The sequence below is a fragment of the Oncorhynchus kisutch genome, linkage group LG23, assembly GCF_002021735.2.
Source record: "Oncorhynchus kisutch isolate 150728-3 linkage group LG23, Okis_V2, whole genome shotgun sequence".
Lineage (NCBI taxonomy): Eukaryota > Metazoa > Chordata > Actinopteri > Salmoniformes > Salmonidae > Oncorhynchus > Oncorhynchus kisutch.
The window spans coordinates 11,945,936-11,955,935 of NC_034196.2; the positions used below are offsets into that span (position 1 = coordinate 11,945,936).

A 10,000-nucleotide genomic window follows, 5' to 3' on the forward strand; every position below is an offset into this window, starting at 1 on the left:
TGATGTTGTCTTATTCTGCCATATAATGGGTTCAGTGTGTGGCAGTATTTACACTACAGTAAGAGACAGTGGGAAGGGGCAGTGATATGGCTGTTGGTGGTTTGGCCTCATGATGTCTCTCCCAATGTGTCTCTCTGCCTGTCTGCTTGGGGCCCCAGGGCTGGGCAGGGGATAAACACTGAACACAGAATGACAGAGCATGACAGGGAGATGTCTAGAGGGCAGTGCTGGGCTGGTTAGACCTGTGTGTGTGTGTGTGTGTGTGTGTGTGTGTGTGTGTGTGTGTGTGTGTGTGTGACCACAGAATGTGTGACCACAGAGCGTGTGACCACGGAGCGTGTGACTACAAAGTGTGACTACAAAGTGTGTGACCGTGGTGTGTGTTGTCTCCACAGGGGTGAGTCTGCTAGTTCCAGCAGGAGCCGTCCCTCAGGGGAGAGTCTATGAGATGTACGTGACCGTCCACAGGAAGGACAGCATGAGGTAACTACAATCTTTCTATTCCCTCTGGCTGTGCTGTTTATACCAGACACACATCTCCTACACACACTACCAATACTGTCACAACACTAACCTGTGTGTGTGTGTGCGCGCGTTCCCTCAGGCCCCCAGTCGATGACTGCCAGACAGTGCTAAGCCCAGTGGTGAGCTGTGGCCCCCCAGGGGCTCTCCTGACACGCCCAGTCATCATCACCATGCACCACTGTGCTGAGGCCGACAGTGGATCAGCCGAGGATTGGCTGATTCAGCTCAAGACCCAATCACAGCAGGCCCAGTGGGAGGTGAGTGGCATTATATGTTCTCTGACATGCAATGGGTACCGGACGAAGTGTGTGGAGGTGGAAGATGGTACTGGAAAAAACTACTAAGGTCAATGTCATGAGGTAGGATGACAGTGGGAATAAAGGGAGTAGAGAATGGGATAAACAAATGTATCTCTGCACACACAGCACAAGCTCAATTAGAGACAGAGGATTGTGTAAGAACAGTTATAGGGAATAGCATGCTGGCATTTCCCCCCCCAGGCTCTCTGTCTTTTCCGCTCTTGTGTGAGTGTGTCCCATCATTAAAAGCAGTGATGATAATGAGTTGTGTTGCCGTGGGCATCTCTGTGAACATAGCCCCATTCCTAGCCTCACAGCCCTTTGTTTTTAACACACACACACACATGCACACACAATGGTTTAATTAGCAGTAGCAGGAGGAGGCGGATGCAGCCTACGCAACCGCCTCCGCACCAGAAACACTTCCTTAAAGCTGGTTAGCCAGCCAGGTTGCTCAAGATCTACTTCGAAATCCGACGTCGGCCCAGGTACAAAGGACGTCGAGGAGATGCCATCAAAACCCACCACTAGGGGTAACGGTGAGCTCCATTACCATCAAGTAGGCTTTGGCTTTCTGCTCAGACGGGTGTGTGGACGGGTGTGGCAGATGGGCGTATGCTGCGAGCTATGACTCCAGGGGTTGCATGTTCAATCCCAGTGATAGGCATTTAATTTGTTTTATTTTTTAAACCTATCCCTAACCTTTAACTCGTAACTAACCATTCGAAATGAATGTCTAAACTTAACAAGCCACGAGGCGCCGGCGACAGCGGCGCAGCAACCCGGGGTGGTTGGAGCAAATTCAAAATGGAGAAACGTGGACAAACGTCGGAATCTGAAGTCAAATTGGTCAAACCGTGACATCTTGTTGGGTTAGCGCTGTACCCCCTTATGCTGCAGCAAATATAGGCCACGCTGTCACGGGAAAAAAAGTTGATGAGATGATATGTCTGTGTGCATTGTGAATTGTACTCTATACCAAGATGGGCTATCTCTCCCGACCCTGAGCATTGATGCAGAGGCTGTTGAGAAGCCAGATTTAGATATGGCATATAATTGAACAGTTCCATCTCACGCCATGCTGTTCATATAAATATATTATTATAATTTACCGCTTTTCTCACAGTTATTTATCCTGGGAAAAGGGAGTGTTTTTTGGCGGTAAATCCCGGTAAATCTCGGTAACCGGGTCCCCGCCATTCAACCCTAATAAACACACAAACTCACGCTTTCTCAGTTCAATAATACACTCTCCCCACGACACTCCCACACACTCATTCTTTCCCTGGCAGCTGAGACGTACTTCAGTTGTAGGGGTGCCTTCTTTCTCCTTAGCTTCAGTGTGGAATTTCTCTTTTACTCTTATATGTGAAATGTAATACAATTGTTGGTTGTTATTATGCAATATAAATAACCTAGCAATTATTGTTTCTAATTTGTCTGGAGAGCATCTAGTTGTAATTCTGTCAGATAGACTGGGCCAATGTAGTATTGCCATGTGAAAGGAAGTATTTGAGTGGCGGTGTGGAAATGTTTCCATTTCAGCTAGCTGTCAGAACAGAGCCTCTGGGGCCTGGTCATCACTGGCCTGTCAACTGACACACTTCCATCCCCTTCATACACAGGCCTGGCCAGGCACTATTATTCTTCAGCTGCTTAGCAACAGCTTCTGACCTGCTGTCATTCCATCAGAGCTGATAGAGCCCTACTCTACTTCTCAAGGTCTGTGGGTGTCTTTCAGGAAGCACTGGGGTGTAGACGTGTGTTGGAAAGAGAACACCACCCACTGGGAACTCACTGGTCGAATCAACGTTGTTTCCACATAATTTCAATGAAATGACATTGAACCTACGTGGAATAGATGTAGAAACCATCCCAGTGGATGGTTTCCTAGTGTCCTGTATTACTTCCTAGATCCTTACATTCCTAAATAAGTCTTAACAAAGCAGTGGGGTTTCTAGTTATTAAAGGTTGTGTAGAACGCTACTACTGGGATAATCTCCATTCCTGTATTATTTCCTCGATTCCTGTATTATTTCCTCGATTCCTGTATTATTTCCTCGATTCCTGTATATTTCCTCGATTCCTGTATATTTCCTCGATTCCTGTATATTTCCTAAATTCCTGTATTATTTCCTCAATTCCTGTATATTTCCTCGATTCCTGTATATTTCCTCAATTCCTGTATTATTTCCTCAATTCCTGTATATTTCCTCGATTCCTGTATATTTCCTCGATTCCTGTATATTTCCTCGATTCCTGTATATTTCCTCGATTCCTGTATTATTTCCTCGATTCCTGTATTATTTCCTCGATTCCTGTATTATTTCCTCGATTCCTGTATATTTCCTCGATTCCTGTATATTTCCTCGATTCCTGTATATTTCCTCGATTCCTGTATTATTTCCTCAATTCCTGTATTATTTCCTCAATTCCTGTATATTTCCTCAATTCCTGTATTATTTCCTAGATTCCTGTATATTTCCTCGATTCCTGTATTATTTCCTCAATTCCTGTATATTTCCTCAATTCCTGTATTATTTCCTCAATTCCTGTATATTTCCTCAATTCCTGTATACTTCCTCAATTCCTGTATTATTTCCTAGATTCCTGTATATTTCCTCGATTCCTGTATTATTTCCTCGATTCCTGTATTATTTCCTCGATTCCTGTATATTTCCTCGATTCCTGTATTATTTCCTAGATTCCTGTATATTTCCTCGATTCCTGTATTATTTCCTCAATTCCTGTATATTTCCTCAATTCCTGTATATTTCCTCAATTCCTGTATATTTCCTCGATTCCTGTATTATTTCCTAGATTCCTGTATATTTCCTAGATTCCTGTATATTTCCTCAATTCCTGTATTATTTCCTCAATTCCTGTATATTTCCTCAATTCCTGTATTATTTCCTCAATTCCTGTATATTTCCTCAATTCCTGTATATTTCCTCGATTCCTGTATTATTTCCTAGATTCCTGTATATTTCCTCGATTCCTGTATATTTCCTCAATTCCTGTATATTTCCTCAATTCCTGTATTATTTCCTAGATTCCTGTATATTTCCTCGATTCCTGTATTATTTCCTCAATTCCTGTATATTTCCTCAATTCCTGTATTATTTCCTAGATTCCTGTATATTTCCTAAATTCCTGTATTATTTCCTAGATTCCTGTATATGTCCTCAATTCCTGTATTATTTCCTAGATTCCTGTATATTTCTTTGATTTCTGTATATTTCCTTGATTCCTGCACTTAGAGAGAAGAAAAGGGTTCTGAAAGGGTTCTTCGGCTGTCCCTTGAAGTGAACCCTTTTTGGTTCCAGGTAGAACTAGGGCTGTTGCGGTGACCATAATACCACCACGCCGGCAGTCACGAGTCATGACCGCAGTAAAATTCTACGTGACTATTAAGTCACGGTAATTCCCTCTTATGCATTCTGGACATGTGTTAGTAGAACCCAACTGGTACTCAGGGCTCTATTGTCCCTCTAACCACTCTGACATCAATGCAAACGCAGTTGAAAATCACACCAAACACTTATCATCAAAACAGTATATGCTTTTAAAACTCACCTCACTGCGATTGATCAATTTGAAGAGAGAAGTTCAACAGCAGGTTGAAAGTGAGTGGAACACATTTTCGCTGTGGATGTTGTTTCAAAGCCTAACACGATGAAATGGACAGCGCTTTCTAATTCAAAACACTAACACAAAACACATATTAGAGCTTAAGCATATGCATAGGATTATATGAGCCCAAGCCCCCTCCAAAAAACCAGAATTAAAGTAATGATTGTGCCGTTATGCAATACATAGCCTACTGCATATTACACATGGCAGAAAAACATGAGAAAACACTGATTAAAGTTATCTTTGGTACGTAATTGGTCGCCAACAGTTTAATGTTGTGAAAACATTACTATCGATTTCCCCGAACAGATTTCACTTGGTTTCCCAAATGAGGCACCGGGTAGCTGCAGGAACCGGGTTAGAGGTCTCCATACAGAGTTTTGGCTCAACTGTCACGACGAAATGACCGAAGTAGCCTACATGACATGAGTGAAACTAACCAGTGGCCTCATATCTGTTCAGGTATTTTTATCTCCAAACCCCTATTCCTGCTCTTTTGATAACGGGCCATTCTGAATTGAAACAAATGTTACATATTAAATTGAGAATAGTCTGATGGGTGAAAATACAGTGTGGTCACTTGATGAGAGAACATCGTGATCAGCCTGAGGCAAGGAACAGAGCACAAGCTTTTTCTGCAACTTCCTCAAACCATCAATAGCATATAGTCGCATAATGCAGTATGTGGACACCCCTTCAAATGAGTGGATTCGGCTATTTCAGCCACACCCGTTGCTGACAGGAGTATAAAATGTAACACATAGCCATGCAATCTCCCTGGACAAACATCGTCAGTTGAATGGCCTCACTGAAGAGCTCAGTGACTTTCAACGTTGTACTGTCATAGGGTTCCACCATTCCAAGTCAGTTCGTCAAATATCTGCCCTGCTAGAGCTGCCCCGGTCAATTGTAAGTGCTGTTATTATGAAGTGGAAACGTTTAGGAGCAACAATGGCTCGGCCACGAAGTGGTAGGCCACACAAGCTCACAGAACGGGACTGCTGAGTGCTGTAGCGTGGTAGCACGTAAAAAATTGCCTGTCTTCGGTTGCAACACTCTTTAACGAGTTCCAAACTGCCCCTGGATGCAACGTCAGCACAAGAACTGTTCGTCGGGAGCATCATGGAATGGGTTTCCATGGCCGAGCAGCCTCACACAAGCCTTAGATCACCATGCGCATTGCTCGCTGCCGTTGGACTCTGGAGCAGTGGAAACTTTCTGGAGTGATGATTCACGCTATACCATCTGGCAGTCCGACGGATGAATCTGGGTTTGGCGGATGCCAGGAGAACTCTACCTGCCAGAATGCATTCCAACTGTACATTTTGGTGGAGGAGGAATAATGGTCTGGGGATGTTTTTCATGGTTTGGACTAGTCCCCTTAGTTGCAGTGAAGGAAAATCTTAATACTACAGCATACAGAGTTCAGTGCGTCAAATCGGGCGTCAAATCGGAGGGCATGCTGTCTGGTCCTCTGGCAGTCTCTATGGGGGTGCCACAGGGTTCAATTCTCGGGCCGACTCTTTTCTCTGTGTATATCAATGATGTTGCTCTTGCTGTGGGCGATTCCCTGATCCACCTCTACGCAGACGACACCATTCTATATACTTTCGGCCCGTCTTTGGACACTGTGCTATCTAACCTCCAAACAAGCTTCAATGCCATACAACACTCCTTCCGTGGCCTCCAACTGCTCTTAAACGCTAGTAAAACCAAATGCATGCTTTTCAACCGGTCGCTGCCTGCACCCGCATGCCCGACTAGCATCACCACCCTGGATGGTTCCGACCTAGAATATGTGGACGTCTATAAGTACCTAGGTGTCTGGCTAGACTGCAAACTCTCCTTCCAGACTCATATCAAACATCTCCAATCGAAAATCAAATCAAGAGTCGGCTTTCTATTCCGCAACAAAGCCTCCTTCACTCACGCCGCCAAGCTTACCCTAGTAAAACTGACTATCCTACCGATCCTCGACTTCGGCGATGTCATCTACAAAATGGCTTCCAACACTCTACTCAGCAAACTGGATGCAGTTTATCACAGTGCCATCCGTTTTGTCACTAAAGCACCTTATACCACCCACCACTGCGACTTGTATGCTCTAGTCGGCTGGCCCTCGCTACATATTCGTCGCCAGACCCACTGGCTCCAGGTCATCTACAAGTCCATGCTAGGTAAAGCTCCGCCTTATCTCAGCTCACTGGTCACGATGGCAACACCCATCCGTAGCACGCGCTCCAGCAGGTGTATCTCACTGATCATCCCTAAAGCCAACACCTCATTCGGCCGCCTTTCGTTACAGTACTCTGCTGCCTGTGACTGGAACGAATTGCAAAAATCGCTGAAGTTGGAGACTTTTATCTCCCTCACCAACTTCAAACATCAGCTATCTGAGCAGCTAACCGATCGCTGCAGCTGTACATAGTCTATTGGTAAATAGCCCACCCTTCTTCACCTACCTCATCCCCATACTGTTTTTATTTATTTACTTTTCTGCTCTTTTGCACACCAATATCTCTACCTGTACATGACCATCTGATCATTCATCACTCCAGTGTTAATCTGCAAAATTGTAATTATTTGCCTACCTCCTCATGCCTTTTGCACACATTGTATATAGACTCCCCCTTTGTTTTCTACTGTGTTATTGACTTGTTAATTGTTTACTCCATGTGTAACTCTTTGTTGTCTGCTCACACTGCTATGCTTTATCTTGGCCAGGTCGCAGTTGCAAATGAGAACTTGTTCTCAACTAGCCTACCTGGTTAAATAAAGGTTAAATAAAAATAAAAATAAAATAAAATACAATGGCATTCTAGACAATTCTGTGCTTCCAACTGGGCCTGTGCACAAAGTGAGTTCCATACAGAAATGCTTTGTTGAGATCGGTGTGGAAGAACTTGACTGGCCTGCACAGAGCCCTGACCTCAACCCCATCAAACACCTTTGGGAGGAATTGGCATACCGACTGCGAGTCAGGCATCAGAGCCAGGTATTAGGCAATGCCAGGCATCACCCAACATCAGTGCCCGACCTCACTAATTGCTTGTGGCTGACTGGAGCATGTCCCCGCAGCAAAGTTCCAACATCTAGTGGAAAGCCTTTCAGAAGAGTGGAGGCTGTTATAGCAGCAAAGTGGGGGACCAACTCCATATTAATGCCCATGATTTTGGAAAGAGATGTTCGATAAGCAGGTGTCCACATACTTATGGCCATGCAATGTATCTTTTGATTTCTAAGGCATTCTATGGTTTGTAGGCTACCATTCACAACTACAGTTGCCAATAACTCGAAATCTAGCATATGGGACCAGTTTCAAATGATCACTTTTACACACAACATAGCCACTTCATTATGTGCACTCTCGCTCCAAATGGGAAAAATGTACTTTCTATTTTATTCAGCTAAATTCAAAAACATTTTTCTTACTATAAAATCCTATAACATAATGGCATATCTTGTCTGCTAAATGATGCATAGGTAAATAACGTACAGTAGGCCGACTCATATTTTGTTATTCTGAAATACATTTTCTTCATATCATAATGTTTCTTTAGACCTGCCTAAAATAAATGAGGATTTATTGTGATGATGTATATTCAATTGATTTATTAGACCATTGTAAATGTAGTTCCAAAAGCGCACATCAGCTGCTTGTATGTGGCTTGTATGTGGCCCTGAGGCCGGGAGCTGCTGAACATGGTTATCTTATTTATCAGTCAATTATGGTGAGATCGGCAGTCTTTTGCATGACAATAACGGGCTGACAAAATGTCGAGACCGCCACAGCCCTAGGTAGAACCCTTTTGGGTTCCATGTAGAACCCTCTGTGGAAAGGGTTCTCCATGGAACACAGAAGGGTTCTTCTAGCTGGAACCAAAAGTGTTCTACCTGAAACCAAAAAGGGTTCTTCAAAGGGTTCTCCTATGGGAACAGCCAAAGAAACCTTGTAGGTTCTAGATAGCAACTTTTTTTCTAAGAGTGTAGAATTCTAGATACAGCATGGATTTTTAGACTAATTCAGAGTTGTGTAAAAGTTTGTTGGAAGGAGAAACTATAGATTCCTGTATATTTTGACTGCCTAACCCATCTGCAGTCAGTGTGGGAGCGACTCAGAGGAAGATGAGGGTTTGATGCGGTAACGAGAGACTGGTTTGAGCCAGTAGAGCCTTTTGTCAGCTGTTTGTTCCACTGCATCACCAACATGCATGTCCTGTCGGTCTCAACACATTCATCACCATGTTACAGAGCCGTCACTGCCCATATCAACATAGTGACGCCATATTGCATCAGCACAGTGAAATCTGATGATTATCAACTCACAATCTGAAGCCTACAGATTGTTCTAGGGCTTCAGAGAGAAGCTTGATTCGATGTGTCTTGGACTCTCTTTTCGAGCTCTGCAAAAAAAACACACAAAAAAAAACCATGGATAACAGACATGAGAATCTCCATGATGTTGATGTTACTACTGGTAGGAGGTATATGAACATTTGATGAGGAAGTCATCTGTAATATACATACAGTGTTTAATGTGGGCTACGTAGCGTGTGACTATGACGGATTGCCTTTGGGCAGCCAATAAACCGAGATTGCGGCGTGAAAGCGTTTAAACAGAGAAATAACTATTGATTATATCTCAGCCTGTCAGCCATGTGGATGGTAATATCCGTAGATGATGCCTGGCTGCTTTATATCAGCTTCTCTTCCCGCTGAGCTGAGGCCAACCACACACGTACTGGAGGACTGGCGATATATTGCTTTTGCTATGACATGCGCTGTCAGAATGGTAGCACTCCCTTCTGTTCTCCCCATAGAGAGAGGCAGTCAGACAGTCGTAGGGAGAGCGATTCAGCGTCTGGCTCTTATATTACCGTCGTACAATGTGAATAATCAGACGTCTCAGTGATGTGTCCAGCACAGTGAGGTGTGTGTGTGTGTGTGTGTGTGTGTGTATGTGTGTGTGTGTGTGTGTGTGTGTGTGTGTGTGTGTGTGTGTGTGTGTGTGTGCGTGTGCGTGCGTGTGTGTGCGTATAGCAGAGTGTAATGAGTAACATGTGTCAGTCAGTAAGTCTCTCCTCACAAAGAGTCTTTCAGCACGTGTGTGTGAGGCCTTAGCCCAGTTTTCCACTGTATTGTAATCATCCCCCTAGTGAGGAACACTCATACTGTCCCCCAGGATCAGTTAAAGAGCCTAATGACCAGCTATAATACTGCTGTTAAATGCCTCGGCTCTAAATAAAATAACTCTCTTACACACACAGTCTCACACACACACACACTATGATGGTGTCATTCCTCTTCTCTCTGTCTGTCTCACATAATGGGTTGAATGGATGCCAGGCTGTGTGCTGCTCATATTAGCGTCAGGATTACAGAGCTCAGCATGCCTCTTGACCCAGTTAGACCCCGACACCAATAATGAAACAGGAATATGCTCTCACATGATCCAGGGTTGTCGTCACTGGGGGGGAACTAGGAGAGGGACATTATGCTATAACCTCATACATGGTGGTCTATTGTTAGACATGAAACATTTA

The 10,000-nt window shown here is 44.0% G+C and overlaps 1 protein-coding gene across 3 annotated transcripts in view; it reads left to right on the forward strand.

The window, feature by feature from the left end:
- The window catches only part of unc5cb (unc-5 netrin receptor Cb), a 202,612-nt gene that overhangs the window by 187,527 nt on the left and 5,085 nt on the right, over nucleotides 1–10,000 (forward strand). For all 3 annotated transcript variants that reach the window (XM_031802490.1, XM_031802491.1, XM_031802492.1), the window contains 2 exons: nucleotides 396–483; nucleotides 605–782. In XM_031802490.1, coding sequence (XP_031658350.1) covers nucleotides 396–483; nucleotides 605–782 — 266 coding nt within the window. The remainder of the gene's footprint in view (nucleotides 1–395; nucleotides 484–604; nucleotides 783–10,000) is intronic.